At 45.0% G+C, this 24,263-nt stretch overlaps 3 protein-coding genes across 3 annotated transcripts; 2 read left to right on the forward strand and 1 right to left on the reverse strand.

Annotated features, from left to right (window-relative positions):
• Positions 1 to 399: 399 nt before the first annotated feature.
• B3GALT9 (beta-1,3-galactosyltransferase 9) lies at positions 400 to 2,318 on the forward strand. Its single transcript, XM_062591318.1, has 2 exons — positions 400 to 444; positions 1,212 to 2,318. Exons 1-2 carry the CDS (start codon positions 400 to 402, stop codon positions 2,316 to 2,318), a joined length of 1,152 nt encoding a protein of 383 aa, XP_062447302.1.
• Positions 2,319 to 4,636: 2,318 nt separating this feature from the next.
• On the reverse strand, positions 4,637 to 12,508 carry PSMD5 (proteasome 26S subunit, non-ATPase 5). Its single transcript, XM_062590791.1, has 10 exons — positions 12,243 to 12,508; positions 11,942 to 12,086; positions 10,735 to 10,848; positions 10,126 to 10,254; positions 9,284 to 9,393; positions 8,722 to 8,864; positions 7,918 to 8,109; positions 6,985 to 7,094; positions 6,209 to 6,349; positions 4,637 to 5,761 (listed from the first exon to the last, which is right to left on the reverse strand). The coding sequence occupies exons 1-10, from the start codon at positions 12,431 to 12,433 to the stop codon at positions 5,504 to 5,506; spliced, it is 1,533 nt and encodes a 510-aa protein (XP_062446775.1). The 5' UTR covers positions 12,434 to 12,508; the 3' UTR covers positions 4,637 to 5,503.
• A 140-nt stretch (positions 12,509 to 12,648) lies between these two features.
• Positions 12,649 to 23,098, forward strand: CUTA (cutA divalent cation tolerance homolog). Its single transcript, XM_062591021.1, has 6 exons — positions 12,649 to 14,029; positions 16,186 to 16,334; positions 20,462 to 20,521; positions 21,730 to 21,775; positions 22,160 to 22,209; positions 22,778 to 23,098. The coding sequence occupies exons 1-6, from the start codon at positions 13,946 to 13,948 to the stop codon at positions 22,878 to 22,880; spliced, it is 492 nt and encodes a 163-aa protein (XP_062447005.1). The 5' UTR covers positions 12,649 to 13,945; the 3' UTR covers positions 22,881 to 23,098.
• Positions 23,099 to 24,263: the final 1,165 nt, after the last annotated feature.

The raw sequence follows: 24,263 nt of genomic DNA on the forward strand, positions 1-24,263 counted from the left end.
GCTTCCCAAGAGCAGAACCTGCTCTACAGAGCTGTTGCCAGCAGCTGCTTCACACCATTATGTTTCAGAGACTCCACAACTTTAACGCAGGTCCCATCTAAGCATCAGAAATAAAGGGAAAGGCTCTTTTCGCTTGCTTTGTTTTAGGCAGCTGCAATATGATCATCCTCGCAGATCATCTTTCCGCTCTGCAGCCAGGTAAGGTGGAAGTCAGTGTGCCTGGCTATTAGGAAGTAACTCAATCCTGCAGACCCAGATACACACATTGCCTCGTAAGCTTCAGATGGGGAAAATCTGCTTCTGACCTGAACACACACCCACCTGGCTGCACCCCCCGTTCCCCCCCACCATGCAGGTAAGCGCTTGGTCTCATTAATCGGTCACAGCAGGCAGTCTAGGATGAGGCTGCCCACCTACCGCAAGTCATCTCGTACAGGAGCTACAGTAGGACTGCTCGAGGACTCCCTTCCCCAGCACCTACAGACAGCAACACTAACTGGCAAACATTAAGCTCGCAGCCATCACTCGGGTTAGCAACACTGACAACAGAACAGAAAGAAAATTGCAGTTGTTTCATATGTACAGGCTGTGCAACTGCGCATTACAGCAACGAGCGGCAGCCTGAGCGGCAGCCTGCCCTTCCGAGCCGTGTTTCTGGAGTCAGCTGAGCGTGCAGCGAGCAAGCCCGAACCAAGGGCGCAGCAAAGGGAGCAGGACTGGCAGGGGGATCAGTCCCCAGGCAGAGATGGGGCTTCAATTCCGAATGACTGACTCCAATGCTGCGTGGCACTGACTTTTCCTTCTACTTCTTACCCTGTCAAGTTTCACAAGGCATTGTAAAAAAATCAACTCTCAAAGATTCACTTAATCAGTAGTTAGCAAACCATCTGCAGGTCATCAGCAACAGTTTAGAAGACAGCTAGAAACTGAGTATTGTCAGTTATCCTCAGCACTTCCATGCAGAGAAATAAAGGAGCCTTTTAAACTACAGCACAGTGAGGTCCTCATCTTGTGATCTCCCACTGCACCACAAGCAGGGTTCATTCTTTAGGTTTCTAGAAGGAAAAATAGGCTGTTTAAAACCTTACATTAGTAATACAGAGACTGATCTAGAAGAGGAGATTGTCTTGCCTGAATGTGTCCTAAGATGAACAAAAACCTTTCCAGTCTAGCAACAAGGGAATTCAACATGCGTTTTTTCTCTTCCACAGCTGACGTTCTGCAGGCTTCGGACCCATCAGTGGTGCTTCATTCTATTCAATGTCTTGCTTTTCCATGCACTGCTTTTTGGAGCAGATTTACTGGAGAAATACTTCCTGCGGTCATTACCTCTTTCTTACGCTGACGTGAAGGTTCTTGAAATCAGGGAGAGGGCTAGGACATTAGACATGGATCCTCTAAAGACCAATCTCTCCAAGTCTTACACCGCCAACAGTGCAGAGGCGTGCTCAGATCAAGAGGTATTTTTGCTTGTTCTTGTCTGCAGTAGCCCAGAAAACAGGACAAGGCGCAACGCGATCAGACAGACATGGGGTAACGTGACAGACGCCAGAGGTTACGCTGTCCTTACGTTGTTTGTTTTAGGAAAGCCAACTGCAGTAATCACCCAGCTGGAGATCAACGAAGAGTCTCAGAAGCACAGAGACATTATTGAAGGAAGCTTCATTGATTCCTCTGTGACTCAGACTCAGAAGATTGCGATGAGCATGGAATGGACAGTAACTTTCTGTCCCCATGCAAGGTACATTCTTAAAACCAATGAAGAAATGTTTGTCAGTATTCCAAGTTTGGTTGGATACTTGCTTAGCTTAACACAACTAGAGGACATTTATATTGGGAGAGTCATTCATCAAGCAGTACCTGTCAGAGACCCTGAAAGCCCTGGCTTTGTTCCCATCAGTCAATACCCAGAAGAGTTTTACCCGGATTACTGCAGTGGGACAGCTTTCGTTGTTTCCCAGGACGTAGCTCGGAAGGTGTACGTAGCTGCCAAGGAAGCGCCAGCTTCGGTGCCTCCCGATATCTTTGTTGGAATCTGTGCTAAGAAAGCTGGCATCATTCCTATTCACAGCTCTCGGTTTTCTGGGGAAAAGCACATCAGATACAATCGGTGCTGCTACAAATTCATTTTCAGCTCTTCCAACATGAAAGAGAATGAGCTACTTAAGGACTGGAGGGAAGTAAGTGATGGAAAAGATTGCTCATTACTGGAAACTTACTATGGTCTGCTGTCCTGTAAAGTTTTAACCTACTTTGATAAGTTCAAACAGTTTAACATAGATACGATAAAAAATGAGGCTCTTCATTTTGCTGATTAAGATTTAAGTTTTGCAAAGAGCCTACACTTTCTTCCACTCAGTGGGAACAAGATAAAATGGCTGGTAAAAAAACTACACTTCCTCTCAAAGTTAGCTCTCTTTCCTTTAAGAGGAAAAGTATTCTTAATACTATAGCCTGTTTTACAGATTAGCTTCTGATAGCAAAAGGAATTGGATGTACTCTAGCTATATTTAATATGTACTTCTACGCATGCAGTTGTAAAGAGTATTCAAATAAAGTTGGTCTGTATCCAATATTTTCCAGCCCTCTAAGTGCCTCTACCTTATGCCAAAACTATATCTGCATCTTTGATCCAGTTTGAGTAATCAAGGCATCCCCTACTTCCAAAGTATTTTGTGACAGAGGAATCTTCTCATCCTCAGTAAAGGAATCTGCCTCTAAACACCCTATTTTACAGCACCAGTAAAGTTACAGAACAACTTAAAATGGGAACAGACCCTGAAGCGTCAGGGGAATTTGCTTAGATAATCAGCCCACAGAGATTTAACCCAAGTCCGACTAACCTGTTGAACAACACTGTCCTGTCACAGTCATGGCTTCAGAGAAACACTGACAAAAGCAGCTCAGAAGCGTAACGTTGCTCTGGAGAACGGAGCCAGCAGTGAAGTCAGAACAAATTCACCAACTAATCCACGAGCATGCTGGTAATAGTGAGCTCACTCTGAATGCTTAAGTCCCCTACATTAGCGAACAGTTACAGAACACACAAATCCCCCTTGCCTCCATCCTCCAGATTTACTTTTCCATACCAGCTCTTTCAGAGGAAAGGAATTAGCTGGACAAGATCATTGTACAAGTGTGACAGATACATGGGAAAGACACATGTAGTTTTGATGGCCCTCTCTACTCTTCCCACTCTGACTAAAGGAGTCAGGTATGTGCTCCAGAGGATCAACAATTTCTTTTCCAGATATCAAGTTATGCACTTCGTTAGCCAGTAAAGCAATGAGATTTTCTTAAACCAAGTTCCCTTCCTCAGTTCCCTTTCTCCATCATCCATTTCTTTTTCCTTAATTATCTCCACCTGTTAATATTATAGGCAGGAGGAGAAACATTAGTTTTCCTTTGTGCACAGGGCATACCAGTAGCAACATAAAATATTTTAGAATACGGATGCCAAAGGGGCTTTTCAATACACACAATTTTGTTTAGCTCAAAGCTTAAATGTGGATTGATCGCTCTTACTACTTATTCTGATAGTTCCCTATCCCCCAATATAGGGTCATGTAGTTTTATCGGGGAAATGTACCATGCAAAGTAGATGTTTAAGTCTTGGCACAGAGTAACTTTTATAAGCAACAGCTGAAAACACACAGGGAAGAGACTCAAACTGCAAAAAAAAAAAAAAGAGTTTATATTGATTTCTTTTACATACATTTTCATACAAGGCTCATACAGAGCTACCAGCACACAAAGCCACCTAAAATAGCAAAGCTGAAGAATCCAATACAAGTGCAAAATAAGGACTTCTACATTCTTTCACTTCATTCTTAAGTACTTCCATGCTTTTCTGGATGCAGGATTCATGAAGCTGCTGGTACTCTCTCAGTTTACAAATGAGACACTTTGTACTACATTTTTCACTAGTAAGTGTTTACTAAGCACACTGAGGATTAGAGTGTGAGCAGTAGTAATATTTTGGGTAACAGCTTTTTGTACATACTAATAAAAAGGCAGATCATAATCAAAGTATATCACCCACATTCAGATAGCTCATTACACATTAATGGCCCTTCCCCACCCACTCTGCTTCTTTGAGCCCCCTTCCATTCCTTGACAGGTGTTTTTTTTTTTTTTTTTGGTCATAAAACAGCATGATCCCTGTTGCAGCCCAAAGCTACTACAAGCAAGAGAAGAGTTACTACATGCCTAGATTATCCCAAGTCACTTGGCAGAGTGAGGACAAAGGCAGTACTTTCCATAGAGGCATATCTGACTTGAAACTACTACTTTGAGTCATTTAAGTAACTTTATGTTTTGTTTCCTCCAACTTGACCTCAAATTTGTTTCTTACGCTCTCAACAAAAATAAGCACCTTTTGGTATGAAGTACATCATAGTCTTTGTTTACAGACCAAGACTCATCACCACTGCTTACTGATGTGGCCAGTGGTACAGCTAGCCTTACATTCCATCCATACGCTAGCTAACCATCTTTAGAGGGAGATATAAAGCCTCATGAGGTACTATATTAATTTCCTCCTCACTTCACCTTAAGCCTTTGAACATGAAAACTTTTTATTCTTACCTCATTTATTACAACTCAGGCAACTAAAATCCTCGTGCTTTTCTTTAAAAAAAAAAAAAAAAAAGAAATAACACAAAAAGTTTGATAAAAAATAGTGTAAACAATTTAAGATTTGGTTCTGAAGTAGACTTAAAGCACTATAGCTCATGCTCCTTTTGAGCGAGTAAACTGACCTGCCATACAAAGTAGCAGTTAACAAGAGAGACAAAGTTCCCAGTGTGGTTTTACACATTAGGAGTCTGCATTTTTTCTTTAAAAGGGCTAAAAGTTTGTCTGGTCATTCTCAGCATAAAATGTAAACAATATTTAGGATTATTTTATTCAAACAAGACTTAAATCCAGCAAATTGATAATAAAAGAGAATACAGTTTGTACTCCCTCACATGAGCACACACCTTTTAGGTTACTTTTTTTTTTTTTTTTTTTTTAAACAACTAGGTATCTGATGGAACATGACCGGCTAAAAGAGTATTTTTCACATGGGTGCCAACCTAGGCACATATAAGGAAGAAAAAAGAAACCATGGCAGCATCTGAGGTAGTGAACCTCAAGGTATTCTGGTGTTTGTTTTTTAATTGAAATATAATCTACTGAGAAAACATGATAGGAACTTCGAGCCCAAGAACAGTTTAACTAAACACTGATAGTTTCTGCAAAACAACACGGAGTCTGTAGTTGACAGAGTGCTTACCTTGGTTACTTGTCTCAGGATAGTACACAGACAGGATTTAGGCCACAAGATTCTAAGGGAAGTAACTCTGTGCCCTATGGGTTACAATTTGCACTCACAACTGACTTCGAATCGAGTCAAGTACTTCAAGTTTCTTTGAAGAGGCAATCTAAAATGACTCCAGTGTGGGAGAATCTTAACAGCTATTTCAGTAAAATAGTTTGAAAGAAGGAGAACTGAGATAAGCTATTCTGCTCCTTCCACAGCTGTAGTAGAAACAGCCTTAACATAATACGGGCCTTCATGCAAGTAAGCCCTAAGCCTCAGATAATACTGATTTCCAAAGATTTCTGCAATTGTTTTAGAGTTTACAAGAGCCTTAACCAGTTCATATTTAGCATCCTTTGAAGCTTTATCAGGTTCCACAGATCTGTCCACAACATATTCTACAAATCCAGGACTGTTAAGCATTAACTTCTGGGCCCATGGTTGGTTTGCAATCGCCTAAATGTGAACAGAAAATAAAAGTCATTTTGAAAAACCTAAACTAGTAACACAGGAGACCTAAGCTATAATCAAAGAACAGATTAAAGCTGAAGTGGGATATTCATGCTATGCAATAATGAAACAACTACTGCCTGTCCAAGCAGCAGTGCTTATCACTCAGTGCTTCTTTCACACTATTAATGAGTTAAAGCTGTATATCTGACAAAGTAGCCTCTTAAAGTGCAGGTTTGAAGGGCTCCCGCTCCCCCCCGCCCCACAAACTTTACAAGAAAATAAGCATTCTTGACCCACCCATCTGTTGAATTATTCAAACAGTGAATCCAACTGGGGCACAGAGACAGAGGCCTTATTTCAACAAGAAGTTTGTGACACTCATTGTGACATTCTCAGACTGTGAATAGCAATAGAATTCACTATCCAATCTTTTAAAAGTAGTAAACTTACAGTAAATACTCTTAAAGCCCCACAGTGGAGATCAGGAAATGGCTGAGTACTGATACTCCTGAAGAGTTCCAATGGTTGGCTAGACAAGGATGCAAACCATGATTCAGTCATTCCCAAAAGGTCTTCCGTCTGCTGCTCTGGCTACATGTATCAGAAACGTACAGAAAGGAAAGAGATTGGTTAGGATTATGAATAGCTTTCAAGTTTTGAGCATCTATTCAATAGGTAAGGAAGTTAACAAAAAGAGACTGTATCACCAACAGATTAAACTGAAATAGCTTCAATTTTCAGCTTATTCCCAGGAATAATTGGCTTTTTGTGTTAAATTTGAAGGACAGAACTAACCTATTTTGGTACACTACTGCTGATGTACAGTCCTGCAAGATAAGTAAAAATGGCTCAATCAAAACTACACTATGAAAACTAGGTCACTGGACTTAAAACATACACAAGGCTTAAGCAGTTTGCCACGCTCCCGTTAGAGTGCAAGATTATACTGTTTACTCTGCTTCCCTTGACAATGTTACCTTGATTTCAAGGTTTAGAAACAAAAGCCAAGTGTGTAGCTTCTTATAAACACTCAAATGTTTACCTTCAACATCAAATAAATCAGAGAATTTCAAAAAAGTAAAGTTATTTTGGGATACCTAGGAACAGGTACCTACCTCAGATGCTGCAGAAAGACTTCATATCATTAGTTAGATGCACAATTATTTAGTTCTTAGATTTAAAAAAAAAGGGGGGGGGGGAACACCACATACAAACTACACACTTACAGGTAAGTAAAGAAGAGAGGAAATGGCATCCAAGCATCGCAGTCTTAACTCCGTTGGGGCATTCTTGGCCTGCTGCCCTATTCTGTTTAACAGATTTTGAAATCTGCTTCCTTTGAAAATAAAAACAAAGGATTTTCATTTAATTTGCACAGCTCTCTATAGGAGTAGAAAATTGCTATCAGTGACGTTACACTAAATAAACTAGTAGAAAGAACACTGGGTACACGCCCTAGAAAAGCCGTTTCTTGATCTAATATAATTAAATCAGCGCAAGATTTCTTTTGCTTCATACAGCTCTAAGCTAAAGGAAAAAAAAAAAAAAGCTTTACATTCATTCATCTCTCTGGACTACTCGAAGGCTTCCAAAAAGAAAGCTATGCATGACATAATTGAGTAAGCTTAGGAAGTGTGGCAACAAGCATATGTGCCTTTAGAAATACTCAACTCCATTCTACAATGTTTCAACAGCTAACAGATTTTCACTTAAAGTTTGTACTAGTGTCAAGAGACCTAGTACATCATCTCAATACTTAGGACCACTTTATATAAAAGAGAAACAATGCGGTCCTCAACAAAAGCGTCATTACATGATCATTTGTATTTTCTTTGCTCTGGTGGGGAGAAGGCCATGGTATCAGTAGGAGCAAAGAAATCTAAAATTACAGCATCACTGAGGATTTGTGTGCTGCAACTCCCTAGAAAACCTCACTCAAGTCATGCTTCCAATATCAGATTTCTAGTTGTCAGGTATTTCATACTGCAACACCTGGCAAGACAGTTAACCCCAAACAAGAGCCATTCCATAGCTATTTAGACACCCATGATTTGAGAATTAAAATATTTTTTCAAATTCCTTTCCCTATTATATCATAGGAAGTCAATTTCATATTACAATATACTGAAAGAGTATTATAGTAAAAAAATGATACGAACTAGTTTTCTGCAAAACCTGTTTGCCTTCCACATTTGATCCCAGGATTCCTAGTGTGTCTACAGCCACTCCGATCATGGTTGGATCCTGACTTTCTGCCATTTCAAAGACTTTCTCCACAAACACAGGGTACCGTTCACAGATCTGCTGTGGGCTGTCTACCACAGCCAGATTTCCAAAAAATTTAACAAATCCTGAGAAGACAAAAGAAGTCAGGCTACAGGAACAATAATTTCCGCTCTTTTTTCTACTGTTAAACAAGTACTGTTAAATTCACATACTGCTCTGAAATGCATCACAATAAAGACAACATTAAGGAACACGACATTATTTTGAAGAAGCAATAATACAGAGCAAATGAAAGTTTCCTTTGGCTCTCAAGGAAAGCTAACAGTATAAAATGCAGCACCATAACCTAGGAACACCTTTCACGTAACTCAGGTGGTAACATTTTCACCATGGCTACAAGATGAACTCATCTAACAGCTACTTAATTCTTATATATATTTTTGGGGGGGGGGGGGGAGGGGGGGAGGGGAGAATTGAGTTCAAAAAGGCTACAATAATACCAAAGATTTAGACAGACTATTGTGAATGTGAAGTTATTTTTTCTATTACTCTTAGTGAAAAGCATTATTCACATATTAAGACTGTCCTTCAGTATTTTTTGTACACCCAATACACAACAAGTTCTAATATGTAAAAGCTCACCAACTTTCAAAACTGAGGCTTAACAGTCCTCAGTTTAACATACTATTAAAAGCAAACAGTAAATAACAGAGGAAACAAGAAATGCATAATTTCACCTGGTAAATAGAAGCCCGAGAATGGATCAGACTCTGCACCAATGATAATATTGGAAATTTTATCAATAACTCCTTGTTGAGCAAGATACTGGCGTCCATGGGGAGTATATGCCAATGAGGTTACCATCTCTATACATGTAGCTCTGCAACAGACAAGCAGTTCATTTGTCCTATTCATTTTTAGAATATCTAGAGATTAAGAAAAATAGTTTTTGTGATCTTAAAGTATAAAAAAAAGAAAATCCATAACTGTCCAACATTCCTCCAAGCTCACTCAGCTATCTTTAATAAACATATAAAAATGAAGTGCTGATACTGCAGCCCAGCATCAAAGCTATTGGAGCGTACTGGGGATATCTTCTTGATTCTTGAACTCAAGTAAACAGTAATTTACATACAAGGCTATTAAAAAAAAAGGGGGGGGGGGAAGAGGGAGGGTAAGTAGTTTTCCTGAAGAGAGTTCCAAGAAGAAATACACACAAATGTGTTAAAAGGTTACCAAGAGCAAACTCGTGTTTTAACAATATGAGGAAATTTCATTGGCAACTCACTACCAACATACCTGACCAGCACATCATCTCCAGTCAACTCTCCAATTAACTCTGATATTAATCCACTGTTTGCACAGTAATTTAGTGAGTCAGCTGACACTGAAGAGATCTCAACAATTAACTAAGAAGTATATGGGAAAAAAAAGGTTTTTAAAACAATGTTAACACTTCAAAATCACATCTTGTAACATCACAAACTAAGCCTATAAATATATTAAAAGACGGGATTTAATGTTTCATAATATATTTGTCTGAAAAAACAAGTTCATAAAGAATTCCAAGTTTACCGCAAATGCATTACTTTTTTCTTTTCACATTTTCTTTTCTTCAGAAAGTCATCAATACTATTCCTATTAAGCTCTCAAATGTCTAAATTGCATTATTTTTCCTTTGCCATTCTTATCCAGAGCAACACATTTGGCATCTCTGTTTCTTCCCTCTCCTAAGCTTTCAGTAGGGCTCCACATCCCAAGATAATGAGACTGCAGAAACTATTTTGTTTTTATTTCCAGAGAAGCAAGCATTCTATCATATCTTTATGGTAACTCTGTAGCGTTTCCAACACTCTAAGCACAACATATTAGAAAATAAGCTGTAAATAGTGCTTGGGTTCTTTACACATTTGTACTATAAGGGAGAAAAAAAAACTAAGATGCTACTTGAGCATCAACACTTCTCAAACCTTCTTATTCCTTTTTAATCTTGACAAAAATGTAGAAGTGAAGTTTGTACAGCAGTTAAAAATGAATGCTGTTTTAAGAAAAGTAAAAATGCAAATTTTAAACTCAGAACTACAGTCCAAAAGAACTGTAATATCCTGCAACTCAAAAGCTAACATTTATTTCATTCTTACCTCATATACTCTATACCGTACAATATCATTTGTTGCCATGACATTTTTCAAGTCACTCAACAAACTGCTCACAAATAAAGCCTCTAAACCATCTTGTGTCTGTGCAACCCTCGTGAGAGATTTGATGGCCTGCAAACAAAAACAGTTACTCATAAGACACAGACAGAAGAAAATTCAGAACAATCAGAGTTAGTTCAAACCATTCTTTACTAACATATTAAATCATAGTTATGCAGTTAAAATTCTAACTTCTATTCATTTTTCAGTGACAATTACTCACATCTCTGATGAAAGCTAGTTATGGTTACTGTGAACCAAGTTTCTGGCATTAAGTGCAGATCAACAAGTTTACTTCAGCGTCAATAGCAACTGAAAGCAATCCTGGGTAAGATTTTTCTACTACACTTCGGTAGCACATAACACAGGCCACCTACTCACTAATTTTTAGTAACATAACTGATACCAGTCTTTCAACCTACAAAGGCTCTTTTCTTCAAAGAGGAAGAGATGTCATCTCAGATGACAGACAACTCAGACCGTACCCACCAGGAAGAATACCTTTTCTACATCAGTTAATTTGTTAAGGAGAAAAGAGAAAGCAATGCTTACCTCTTTAGCCACAGCTATTTTCTCTCCACCAATGCAATAGATTATTTGCCGTAATAATTCAGGACTGTTGATTATTTCTCTAACAGCATCCGAATTTTCAACAATCTTCCCAATCTAAGAACATGATTAAACACACTGTTAGCTTAGTTGTTTCTCAAATTAACAGAATGAGTATAGAGGAATGCAGTCTTTAAAATAAAGGCTTTAAATATAGTATCATAGGTCTATATACCAGTCATCACATCAAGAGCCATGTTGCAGTTTCTCAACTGTTTTTCCTCCCTTGTACTGGGAATTCCAGAATTGGACATACTTTGTACTCCAGACGCAATTACGTAAAAGAGTCAAGCAAGCATTAACAAACTGGAGCAAGCCTAGTGGAGGGCCACCAGAACGATTAGACAGCTGGAGCACACAACGTGCTAGAAGAGGTCAAGAAACTCAGATAAGTAAGAGAAGGCTAAGAGGAAATAATACTGCTGTCTTCAACTGTGTAGTGGGTGAGTATATAAAGACAAAATCAGACTCATATTTGAAGGTATACAGTGACAGCAACAAACTGTGACACAGTAAATTCTACTATTAAGATCCTTTTTTTTCCCACTATGAGCACTGGAACAGCTATCCAGAAAGGTGGTATTTCCATTCTTTGATGTTTAAAACTGGATAATACCCTGAGCATCCTGCAGTAAGCTGGCCCTGCTTTGAGCTAGGGGTTAGAAGGGACCTCTGGAGGAACTACATAATTCTCATATTCTCCCAAGTTAATGCAACAAACACCAAGCTACTACAAACAGCCTAATCCTCTGCAGTATTTTCACAATATTGTTCAAAGTATTCCAAATAGCAAAGCTGTTGCTGTATTTAATTCCTGTAGCACCTGCTGTCAGTCCTGGCTGGGAGATAACTATTACAAAATTAGAGTCCCTAATACACACAAGATTCATTTATAAGTTACCTCTGTCAAGATACAGTTTTTTGTATGATATTTAACAGCCACATCATTAATTATTATATACCACATACTGTATAGTAGGTATCCAAAATTGCAAGAGCCCATACAAGCATTGCTCCAACAGTTAACACTTAGCACAGTGCTTTGCTCATAATTTAGCGCAAAAACTTACCAGTAACAGATCAAAGTAACCCAGCCTAGCTCAAGATGGAGCTCTGGCCAAGCTGGAAGGCCAGAGGTGGGAACCCGTACCTGAGATATTGTGAGGATTTTCACGGAGTCGTCGGGATGGAAAAGGCCTTTCTGAAGCTCCTCCCGGAGGTTCCGGATCAGGTGGGGCGGGTCCAGGGCCTGCAGCAGCCGCTCCAGGATGGCGACACACGCAGACACCTGCTCCCTGCGAGGGACACGGACACCCTGAGGAGGGGGCCGTGGCAGAGGCCCTCAGCCGCACCGGCCCCGCTCCGAGGAGGGCGGGGAGGGGGTCGCAGGGAAGGGAGAAGGGAGGCGGCGATGCTGGGCTAGGCCAGCCCCGCGGCGGGTCCGCGCTCACCGGTCACCGGCGCTGAGGAGGCCGAAGAGCGCGCCTAGGTGGGCGTCGCGCAGGTGGGGGCGGAGGGCGGCCGGCGGCACGGCCTGCACGGCCAGCCGCAGGGCCCGCAGCTCCTCCAGCGGCGCCTCGGGCCGGCACGCCCGCTCCAGCAGCTCCGCCGCCGCCTCCGCCGCGGCCGCCTCCGCCGCCATCTCGGCTGTTCCGCTGCCGCCGCCCCGGCGCAACCGCCCACCCGCCGCGCCGTAACCAGGGGGCTCCTTTCGCGTCCGCCGCGCCGCCAACAAAATGGCGGCCGGGCCCCGCCCCTCCTCCCTTGGCTCTGATTGGCAGGGTGGCGCGGCGGGGCGGGGCTAGGCGCGGCGGGCGCCTCCCCTCAACCGCCCCTCTCGTCAGGAAAATGGCAGCGGCGTCGGGGCCGCCCGGCGCCTGCCGCCCGCCTCCGTGAGGCGAAAGCCGCTTACCGAGCGCCTGCGCCGGCGATCCCACCGCCTGGGCAGCTGCCGGGCTTTCTGGAGGAGCGGGGGGGGGGGCGAGGTGGAAGAGCCCTCGAGACTCAGGCAGTGCCCTGCTAGACGGCGAGATTTTCAGCGCGTAGCCGAGCGTTTCCCACTCGCAGCGCAGCAGCCTTCGCCTGCTCGGCAGCGCTGCGAAGGGCCCGAAAACTCCCTCGCCTGGAGCCAGACCGCTCCCGACGCCCGCTTCGCCGTTCGGCCCCGGCGAGCAGGCGTCTCAGCACCGCTGCGGTCACCTCGGCCGCAAACGCCGCTCCTGGGTCGCCACCTTCGAGGCGCAGCGTCGCCGCAACAGCTCGGTCCGGGCGCGGTGGGCGGCTGCGCCGGCTGCGAGTGACCAGCTTTGGCTTATAGCAGCAGAAGGAAAAACTTCAGTCTGCGGGCAGCAAGGCAGACGGCTGAATTTAGCCGCTCCTGGGCTCTTCCCGGGCTGCGAGCGCTCCAGACGCCTCATGTCTCCCTCCGACACGCACGGCACGGCTCTGGCCCTCTGCCGCAGCCCGGCAGCAGCAGGCCGCGGAGGCCCAGAGCACAGAGACGACTGCCGGACGTTTTGGTCTAAATCCAGGCACGAGAAGTGCCCTGTTCCGTCGTGAATATATCTTCCCAACAGTGTACAAGAACTGACAGGAATGTAATTGAGTGATATTTTGAGAAAGCGTGTTGTTCTGTGTTCCTGTGCACTTAAAGGAATATTGTTAAGCATTTTAGGGCTGAATGGCATCAACGGTTTTATCAGCTTACTAGTAGTTGCAACGCACAGATTACAAGCCCTGATAATGAGATCTGACGGAAAATAAATGATTTTTTGGATAGGAAAATTAAAACAAGGATGCTGAATGGTGATCATGATGTGTCTCCAAGCACCTCCGCTTACCCCAGGAGGAAGAGATTAGTTCTTAAGCAGATTTGGGGGCGGACAGTTTGGGGAAGAGCACTGTCGCTATTAGGAATTTTTGTCTGGATTTACTGCGGGCCAGACTCCGTGCCTGGCTGTGCCAGGCTCCAGCGCCTGCTTCACCCGGCCCTGCAGGGAGGGGACGGGGACGGCCGTGGCGATAGTGATGCCAGAGGGACACCCGTGGGCCCAGCCTGGAAGGCAGAGTAGGAGGAGTTTATGTTACTGCAGCCAGCCTTCCCGGCAGAGCAGGTGGCGGGACGGCGCGGGACAGCGGCTCTCGCCCCGGCGCGATGAGGATGGAGTGGCTGAGCCAGCGCTGCCAGCCACCTGGTGCCCCAAGCTGCTCCCGGTCAAGCCGCCTGGCCCTGCTGCTGGTAAGTGGGAGCCTGTCGTGGTGTCGCGTGGATCCGCGGCTGGTAACGGCGACAGCGTCCGTCCCCATGCAGGGTAACGCGGGCAACCCACCGGGGAGCCAGATGCATGTGACCTGGGAACGCTGCCACCCCCTCCTTTTGCAAGGGAACTGCTGCATAAAAAGAGGAGTCTTTAAAGAGAAATGCGATCTCAGCCTGCTTTTCGGTGCAATAGTTACAACCTCTTGGCGGATTTTTCAGTTTCAGTCACTTTAACATTTTGGCAGTTCTGAGTTTATTCAAGCTACTAGGCACAGACACCCAAGTTTCATTCCCTCACTTCTGCACCACCACTTGGCAAATAAAACTGTGCTGAAAAAAGAGCATATTTTTTTCTCTTTTTTTCTCTTTCTTTTCAGAAAAAATGCAAGAGGTGGGTCACCGTTGTGTTAGTATTCACTCACAAATGTTCATGGGGATTTTCCTCATCATATGCACATACATTTTCCAAGAAGATTAATGACTGTCATGCCAAGCAGGACAGATTTTTTTTTTTCCTGAGCAGGGTACATAATTACATTCTAATCTGGAAAAATAGGTACATCAGGCTATCCCTGTTTGGCTTATAAACTATCTGGGTAACTTCTGTGATTTGTTGTATAATACTTGTTAAGTGGCTTAGTGGGAAAAAAGAACACTAAAGAAGCTCTGAAAATTATTATGAGAAGACTTAAGATAACAAAGAGCATTTCCTCAAATGCACTGAAAAAAAGGAGACAACCCATATAAAACATCAGTCGTTCTGCAAACAGAAAAGAGCTCCTGTGTTTCTAGTGAGAAGAAAGAGAATAATTAAAAAAAAATGTGACACTTCCTCTGTAATGGGAGGTCTTTTAGAGGACAAATGAGGGTGGAAAAACGGGGAAGAGGGATATATTCTGAGTCCTATAAAAATATTTTTATCCCTGTAGATGAATAAGGGCCAGATGTGGTTTATTTAGAAAACAAGACAAAAGACAAAGAGAAGAGCATCTGTGCAGAGACAGTGAGTGTTGCACACAGAGGGTTCAGACACCCATCCGTTTGCTGTTACTCAGCACAACAAATTAAACTTTGCTATTCCAGCAAAGTCCAAGCTGAGATGCTTTACAGAATAAATATTTAAAGTGACTGTGTTTATGGCATGCTAATACAATGGGAAGCTAAGAGGCATGCCAGGAATTGGGATCTGCTGTACTACAAAACCGACTTGTTGCCAGTGTACAGCCGGTGCAGAGAGCATGCGTTACTGTTTTCTGCAGGCCAGTAAGACAAGGACAGACTTTAGCTTTGTTGATGACGATTTCTGTGCCCGAAAGGATCAAAGCTGACTTTACTGTTAGTACCAGACAATTAAGAGAAAACAAGACCTAAGCCTGCATTTAAGTTTTATCCTTCCTTACCTGCTATGCAATGTTTGCACCATAGCCTGGATGGACTGTGAAACATCTGTCAACAGAACAGACTAATCAACCTGGACTAGCAGGGCTCCATTAAAGCAGAGCAGGGCCCCTTTTTTTCTGTTTTTTCGGTAGAAATGTAGTTTTTGATCTACTCACAGAATTTAGGGAAATAGGCTTAGCTCTGAGAATGAGCTTCCCAAAATATAATACGCAGGGACGTCACCAAGAGGAGAAGCAAATGCCTGTGAAGGGCTGCACAGCCTGGGGAAGGGATTCCCTACTCCTGGCACCAGGTAGCTGCTAAGCTATAACTTAGTGAGCTAGAAATGCCTGCCTGTGTCTTTGGTTTGCCTCTGAATGTTCCCCACAAACATCTGGAATAGGCAACAAAACTCAGAGCCTCCCTTGCCATTACAGTGCTGCCTACACACACACACACACACACACACACACACACACACACACACACACACACACACACTCTTGGCAGCTGGTAAAGGCTCTAAAACTGACCCTTTCCTGCCCTGAGCATTTGGCATGGTATTAGACTGGCCCCATTTCGGGAGAATGTATGCCTCTATGAACATGTTTTCACTTAGATTACAACTAATGTTACTGTAATGTCAAAAGAAATAAGAATGGAGACTTCTGTTGAGTTATATATAAAATAAATGCTTATTTTCACAAAATGCAGCATTTTACCTAACATCAGCACTCATATACTTTACGTTTTAGGCAATGGCTCTGTCTTTACTGATGTACCCAGTGCTGAAAAGCCTCTCTCTTCAGCTGCACTCTGCTATCACTGGCAGCTACATCTCTGGGACCCATTCCATCGCCTTCATCAATTGTCTTAATGAGCAAATTGCCAAGGATATTGCAAGGTATAGTGATGCTTCCACTGCTTGTCTGCTCGAGTTGTTCCAAAGCAGCTCTTTACAGAGTAAATAAAACCTTTCCTTGTCACCATTAGAGCAGTTGTACTTCTCTGCTGGTTCAGAGGTTTTCTATTTCTGCCCAAATGGGGCTCCTCTTTCCTTATGGTCTGTCTTTCTCTCTCTCTCTCTCTCTCTGTCACATGTCCACATATTAAGAGCTCTGCTTTCTACAGGAAAGAACAATTCACTGCAAAGTCAATGCCATGGGTATGCATCAAGCCAATTCTCAATTTATGCCACTAGCTTTCATTTCAAGACCCATTTTAAAGCTATGGCCCTAAATCTCACGGCCCTCAGATGGATTAAGCCCCAGCACCATGCTCTCTGATTTGCCATAGTCCACCAATTTCTCGGAACAACACAGATAAATTCCAGGAGAAGCATTTATGGAGAGGGACAAAGCACAGTGGCACTAACATAAACATAAAGCAAAAACAGTGGTGGGCCACAGAAAACCCAAAACAGGCCATCATGAGATACCACCTGAAAGCTTGCACTCAGCTCACCAAACATACTTCAGGGAATGAGAGTTTTGCCCGTATTTATTTGTTTTTAATGTACGAGAAGCTTTGCATGCTGTTTTGCATGCCATTTTTTTTTCACAGATCCCTCAGTCCCTGACTCAATAGCTGGTTTGTTCCAAAAGTACTGGAACTGTGTTGACTGAGGAAATGTTTACGGTGGACCATTAGGTTTCCTGCAACACCTCCTGTGAGCTGTTTTCCGTGGCTATCCCACCACTTGCCAAAAACTCTCCCTGTCTTCTGCAATAGCAGAGTGTTCCCAAATACCCATTCAGGAACTGACAGGCTACTGAAAGGTGGTTTGTGTCATCTTAAATACTGCAACTGTATTAAGAAATTCCAGTAGAATAGTATCTGTACCATTTGATATCTTCTGAAAACAGAAATAACTGTACACTGCTGGTGGAAATATCATTTTGTTCCTGAAAATGCTTCATCTTGACAGCTTTGTAAGGTTTTCCACTCTTTGTCCTTTCAATCTAGAGTGAGGAAGTAGATCACTCCCTGGAGCCTGGAGCCATTGCTGGGATATGGGTATTTTGGTTGTATTTTACAGGTGGAGTAATTAATCCTTTGTTCAGGAATTTGGATAAATGAACAAGGGTTGTAATGGCTGACACAGGGCATCTACATTTATTTCCCCCACACCACCTTTTTCCTAGTGCTCTCTTGTTTATTCTACCTTTATGTTGCTCAGTGGAGCACACACTTCCAAGGCTTAGACTGCAAGGAATTTCTTTGTGAGAAAGCTGATTTTGAAAGCTGATTAGCTGCAGGTAAAATTCATCATCTGACTTACTCGTTCCTGCCAGCTCTAACCCAATTTATCTGTATTACTATTAATCTAAAATCCTCAGGAAAAAACCTCTAGTCCACCAAGATCTAGTTTCTCCATTGTGTTTGCTATGAGAAGTTGAGCCCTTGGTTGGTGTAACCATTTGCCTCTCACAAAATTCAGCACCTGAACAGTCAGTGTGAGCCTTTAGCTCTGCCTTATATTTGTGCATATGTTTTTCTCTGCTTTTCTGCTTATTAATATTTCATGTCTCAATTCAGAGGCTATTTTTTGTGACGCAAGGACAAAGAAACACACATTAAATACCCAGCCCAAAGATATCATGTATTATGCAGATGTTTTCCACTGACCACATTCATCTTCTTATAATGGTTCCAGTTCCTATGGTGGCTGACTGTTTCTTCTCAGCTCTCTAGGACAAAGTTCAGGATATTGGTTAGGATCACAGTATATTAGAACAGAGCAAAAGCAATTAGAAGGTACTCACCCAAGTCTAAAAGGTTCCTGTGTCACAGGAGGGCTTGAGATTTGCACACAGCAACAGCAAAGAGATTTGTACCTCGTGTCTTACGTGATAAACTCGGTGGGGATATCTGCATTCATGCTGCTGCAGTTCGTTGGTATACAGATTAACTCAAAATCCTTTACGAGCATTAAATTACTGGAACGGGCTGCACATGATTAGAGCAGACCAACCTGGTGCCTCCTTGGAAAGCCGGCCTCTCAGGCTCACATTCCCTCCGAGTCATTGGCCAAGGTAACAACAGTCTCTGTCACCTTGGTCAGTTTAAACATTAAACCAATCCAGAGAGGTAGCTGAGTCCATGCACTGGTTCTCTCCTGCATCTGCCCCCCAGGGTGTTTCTGGGTGCTGCATGCTTTAGGAGAGCGCTGCTGAAATTTTAACCCTCTCGGCTGCTTTCTTACATGCTGCTGTAGGGTTTCTCCTTTGGGAGGAGGCAGGGTGACGGGAATGCTGTGTGACATGAATGCTGTGTGGCCTTCCCGTGGCATCCTCATCATCGTGCTGCCACACTCCCGTCCTCGGGGTCTCCTCCTCCGCCAGAGTTTGCAGCCACAGAAGGAAAAACCTGGGAACTAGTCAAAATCCCAAAGATTGTTAAAAAGGAGCCAAAGATTATTAATACACCCACTCAGAGCCACTGTTGCAGCGGCGAGGTGATTTTATAGGATCAGTGGGGAGAGCTGATTCTCTCGTAGCTCCTGGGCTTTCCTTCCTGCCCCCAGTGGAGCCCATGCAGCCACGTGGGGACAACCTTGTGCACATCTTTGCAAGGTATAAATTTCTATAACTAGCCAGAGAAAGCAGGCCTAACAATAAAGATGTGCAGAGGAGCTTGTACATATTCAAGCAAGAGCCCAGCTTTCCTTATGAGTCAGAGGCCAAATTACGTTACATTATGCAGTTGCATTTTAGCACCCTGGCTTGGACATCTTCAAGTTGCTGCTGTGGAAGAGTTAGCTTTAGTGCTCGTTTCGCTTCTCTTCTGTGACGTCTTGGCCAGTGACCAAGTCTATCGTATTTTTACTGTTCATAATTTTGTCTTTTTGAAAAGTAAGAAATTCTTACAGTTTGTTTTATAATCACTTCCAGTCTGTATAATAACCTGGCTATAAGGATAATAAATTTTTAACTTGCTCGGAGCCAAGAGGGTTCTGCCAGCAGTTCTGGAGTGGAGCGGTAGTTAACTGAGCACAAGTATCAGGGTGGATTTACTTCTTCAGCTTACTAAGGGTTAATTCTAGCAGGCTGTTGCGTTGAGCCTTTCAGTACCTAATAACTACCTGCTCCTCCTCTGCAATTCAAGGTCATCACTCTGACCTAGGTGTAATTGTTAGAAGACAAATGTTTGCACTGTCAAGGCACTTGGTACAATAGCGCCTGGAGAGGCTAGAGTTAAAGAAAAACAGAGATGAGGTTGTGCAGGGCCTTTAAACGCAGCACCCCTACAGCCTGCCAGAGGGATGAGACTGTCGCCTTTACAAGAAGTGCCCAGACATTGCTGTGGTCAGAAAACACAACGTTTGACCTAGTTCTTCTAAAAATCCACCCTGAAATTGTTTCAATACTCTTTAATTAGTTAAATATCACTTCTGCTGGCAGACACAAGCAGCTCTGCAATAACAAACGAGCCCACAACCGAAAGAGGAAACCTGAGGGACAGAATTTATTTGGGTTTCAGATTTCTAAGATGTTTTATGTAGGAAAACCTTAATGTTGTTAATTTAACAAGTTCCACATTTAGTTTGCTGCATGAGGAAGAAGCACAGTCTGACAGTATAAATATATGACTGAGAGACAAACTCCTTTGTGCTTATCCCAGCCCTGCTCCTTTGTGCCCTGCAGCTCCAAAACTGGCCCCAGCCTTGCCGATGAAACAGGGAGAGCTCTGACCCTCGCAGGGTGCCCCGCTGGAAGAGGAGGCTGCCCCTCGTGCTGTGCTTGGCGCGGGTCCCGCCTGCCACGCCAGGCAGGAGCAACACCGAGCCTTCCCACTCAGCAGCAAAGGCTCCCAGGGTGGTCCCCATCCGTGCCAGGAGGCCCGGAGCTGAACCAGCTCCAGCTGGAGGTCCCCTTCTGCTCTCCTGCCCTAGGGCGCTAAGTAGCCACAACTCCCCTGTCACTACTGTCAAATGTGCTCCTTGCAGTCCGAGGCAGCGCAGGGCTAGCTCCCTGCGGCCGGAGGAGAGGGCAAAGCCGCTCGCTAACTCGCCCTTCCTGTTTTATCTAGGGCCATTATGGATAAGAAGCTGGCTGCCTGCGTGAACATCCTGCCGAAGAGCTCAGCCCTGTGAGTTGTGCTGCATGTTCCTCCAGAGGAGGAAACCAAGCCACGCTGCCCCAGGGGGAGGTGGAGGCGAATGCCCACCTCTGGGGGAGCAGAGACCTTTCCAGGAGGCTGCTGGTTCTGTTTGTTCTCAGGGATAACAGAGATGATCCTCACTCTCGCAAAGTGCCTTAAGCCTATTAAAGGAGTGCAGATGCTCTATCTGCCGGTCGGGACCATTTGTTTATTGGTTACTTAGATACAGAGATCTAGCAAAGAGCAAGGTGATTTGTAACCCTGGGGATAAGGCTCCTGTTTTTAGAGGACTTAAACAAAAGCTAAGATAGGGACCTGAAAAGGCTCTTGCAATATTAAGGAGCACTTAATGAGTTAAGAGATGAGAAAAGATGGTATCTTTGACCTTGAAATAAGAGCAGCCATGCTGTGCCCGGTACCTTTGGCCATCCATGCAAAGGGACTGGATTTGTTTTAGGGGGGAGGAATTTAAGGAAGGAAGTTCCAAAGCAGCTCTTCCAGCTACCCAGAAAGGTTTGAGCATTCTTCCCAGCACAGAAACACGCTCCTCACTCACTCGCACCTAGGAGCGCTCCTTGCCTGGCCTCATTGGGAGACCTGAGAGGCCCCAGGCCTTGAACAGGTCCCTGCATCACAGCCTCGCTGCTGCAGGGGCTCCCTCATAGTCCAGCTGAGGTTGCCGAAACAGGGCTCTCACACAGCAGACCCAGTAACCTTTCCGCTTTGCTTTCTCTTGCTTCCCTACCGACCATCACAACTGGAGCTAAATTACTGATACACAAACTCCTCCTGCTTTAGCTTGCTTCTCAGACAGCCTCCTGCTCAGTAGACACAGTGACGCCTCCAAATGACTCCTCATGCAAGGAAGCCAGCACACAGATGAAATCAGGATGGCCTTCTGTCAAGATGAATGTTTCAAAGGTCAAATCTGACTTGCAAGAAGTAAATCTCCATTACAGCAGGAAAGGAAGGAAAAAGTGTGGGGTTGGGCACAGCCTCCTGGCTTTGCTGAGATGCTGCCGTTGCAGATGCCCAGCAACTCCCCTTGCTTTGTCCTCATCATTCCCAGCCCTGCAGGTTCCTCACACCTGGCATGGCCAAGAAGGCTCCAGTCTGTGCATGCGTGTATGAGTGCTGATGTTCGGTAAAATGTTGCATTTTGTAACTATATTTGCTGCTACTGTTTTTTATTTTAGGTATTTCTGGAAGGGCAAGATAGAAGAATCCACAGAAATACTGCTAGTAAGTGTCCAGCACTGCCTAACACATTTCACCCCACCTCCATGGGTCAGTGGGGGAGAGCTCTGGAGCCCAGGGACCAGCCTGTCCTGGGGATGTGACACCAGCCAGCTGGAGATTTGGGATGGTATTCAGGAACTCCACACCACAGCTTCCCCGAGTGCCCACCTGCAGGCACAGCACCCGTAGCCAGAGGGCCCAGCCCAGCTTCGCCCCTCATACCACTGCCATGGGGTACAGGCCCTGGGGAGCAGGCGCAGCAGCACCACCAGGCACCAGCGCCGGCTGCATTAGATGGATGGAGTAGAATGGTGCACACCAGGTTGCTTCTTACCCTTTACCTCTCCTTGTTCTTTTTTCCTCTTTTTCTTTTTTCACTTCTTACAGTTAGTGAAAACAAGGACATCGAAGATAGGTGAATTGTCCGATTACGTCAGGTGAGGTTCTCGCTGGGCAGAGCACTGGGTTTCCTATTCAAGGTATGTTGCCACCTCATGCTCAGGCAGGTGTGAATCGGGTTCCTCAATCCCATTGCCCACCCACAGGGTTTTTAAGTGCTCCTGGACGTTCCTGGTAAGCCAAAAACCAGACACTGCATCTGCTCAAAACAGGTTAGAAGGAATAACAGCTACTGGGCTTCTAGGTTTCAACTAGTCTCTTGGTATTGAGAACAAGGAAGGATTCTCCTTCTGCTAATATGGGTTATCCCCTAACTGCCTCCTGGCAGGATTTCTGACACCTTCCCAAGCACTGAGTGTTGAGCACAGCCAGTTTTGGGCCACAGGCTCATGGCAGTCAGCTGCTAGCTGTAGCAAACCCCAAACTCAAAGCAAAATTCTCATGTGGCAGAAAGATGATGTGAGTGCTTTGAAGCTGGTGGAAACTTTGGGGACATGGTTGATACATACTGCTGTGAGCAGAGACCTCTGTTTCCTGTGCCTGTGGATCTGTTCCCACCGCAGGAATGAATCAGTGACACTTACTGTGCGTCTCCTTCCACTTTAGATCCATCCATCCCTTTGAAATTCCTGAAATCATCAGCCTGCCTATTGACCAAGGAAACCCACTCTACTTCAAGTGGGTAGAAGAAAGCATCCCAAGAGACTGAAATGTGCAAAAACACTTTGCTTTTGGGGAGACCAGATGAAGCATGCTTTGCTATGCTGGTCCCCTCTCGTGTGGTCAGGAGTTACACACACACAGGGAGGCAGCATATAACTTCACAGGTTTGTGGAAGCACAGAAGTTTGGGATTGGGAATTTTGTTTGTACTTGAAACAGTCCCCTCCCCCCCTTTGCCTGACTGTGTCCCACGGAGCATGTAGCAGCATGGAGGCAGCAGAGGCTGAAATAGAGAAGGCTGAAGTGCACCAAAGCTTGTTCCAGCTTTATGGAAGAAGATAACAGGGTGCCCAAGTCGAGACCTTGACTCCTCGCAGCAGTCAGTGCTGTTTCAGGCAGCCGGTGGCAGGCAGGAGGCAGCGGGCCCCGTCCGGATGTGCCCCTGGCAGCACTCAGCCGCAGGCTAGAACGGGTGTGCAGACAGGCAAGCTGCCAGGCTGGCAGCACGGGCACGAAGGGCCAGCCAGCTCCACGGGTCTCTGCGCCCGGCAGCACAGCCACCCCGCTGCCTGCCTCCACAGCAGCTGTCCCCGCACCCTGCACAGCTCCATCTCCTGCTTCCCAGGCCAGGAGGAAGCAGGATGCAGCAGGACACCCTGCAATGCGCCAGCTCACGCTCCCTCCTGCGGCCACCTAACTTGCTGGTTTGTCTTACAAAATCCAAGGGAACAGCAAACATTTAAGCAGAAGCTGCCAAGTGTGTGCTGAGATACCCAGTGTGTGCACACCTTGCCAGTGCCCTGCCTGCTGAGACGGGGAAAGAAGGGCTGAGGCTGGCGATGCCGCCGCAGAGGAGCAACATGCCCAGCCGTGCCCCTGCCCGCTTGGGGTGCGGGGCCAGGCTGGGCATCACCCTCCTGGAGGAAAGCACAGCCCCAGCCCCAAGCATCCCTAACCCATGCCTGAACGGTTGCTTTCCACCCAGGCCAAACTGAACCTTGTGAAAAGATGGTCATGTTAATAGTTTAACACAGTAAGTTATGAAAGAGCGTTATTTATGTGACTGGGAAGCTAATAAACAGGAGCGTTTCTTACCAGCACAGCCTTCCGTGTTGTCACAGCCTTTGTGGGCCCAGTGTCAGCTACAAGCGCGGCAGCAGTTGCCAGAGCTTCCCAGGCTGCACGCTGCGGTGAGACAGAGCCTCAGCACTGGCTCCTCAAACCAGGAGGGCAGCCTGGGGAGAGAGAGATTCAGGAGCAAATCTGGGAGCGGGAGGGGCAGAACCCTGCTTTCCTACCAGCAAAGCTGTTCTCAGAGGGCAGTGAACCTGTCAGTGCTAAATCTGAGCAAGCAGGATCCCAGCTGGGCGAAAAGGAGCAATGAGCACATGAAGCAAGCAGTGGCAGGCCAGGTCTGCAGCACACCCACG

This window comes from Rhea pennata, chromosome 18, assembly GCF_028389875.1.
Source record: "Rhea pennata isolate bPtePen1 chromosome 18, bPtePen1.pri, whole genome shotgun sequence".
Lineage (NCBI taxonomy): Eukaryota > Metazoa > Chordata > Aves > Rheiformes > Rheidae > Rhea > Rhea pennata.

Excerpts from the sequence above, each read along its gene's own strand:
- B3GALT9 (XM_062591318.1), top strand. The coding sequence starts at position 400 with ATGAGGCTGCCCACCTACCGCAAGTCATCTCGTACAGGAGCTACA. Across the intron at positions 445-1,211 it reads CATCTCGTACAGGAGCTACA|CTGACGTTCTGCAGGCTTCG; the intron begins GTAGGACTGCTC and ends TCTCTTCCACAG.
- PSMD5 (XM_062590791.1), bottom strand. The coding sequence starts at position 12,433 with ATGGCGGCGGAGGCGGCCGCGGCGGAGGCGGCGGCGGAGCTGCTGGAG. Across the intron at positions 10,849-11,941 it reads AAATCCTCACAATATCTCAG|ATTGGGAAGATTGTTGAAAA; the intron begins GTACGGGTTCCC and ends TCATGTTCTTAG. Across the intron at positions 5,762-6,208 it reads GGGCTTTAAGAGTATTTACT|GCGATTGCAAACCAACCATG; the intron begins GTAAGTTTACTA and ends GTTCACATTTAG.
- CUTA (XM_062591021.1), top strand. The coding sequence starts at position 13,946 with ATGAGGATGGAGTGGCTGAGCCAGCGCTGCCAGCCACCTGGTGCCCCA. Across the intron at positions 14,030-16,185 it reads GCCGCCTGGCCCTGCTGCTG|GCAATGGCTCTGTCTTTACT; the intron begins GTAAGTGGGAGC and ends TTTACGTTTTAG. Across the intron at positions 20,522-21,729 it reads CTGCCGAAGAGCTCAGCCCT|GTATTTCTGGAAGGGCAAGA; the intron begins GTGAGTTGTGCT and ends TTTTTATTTTAG.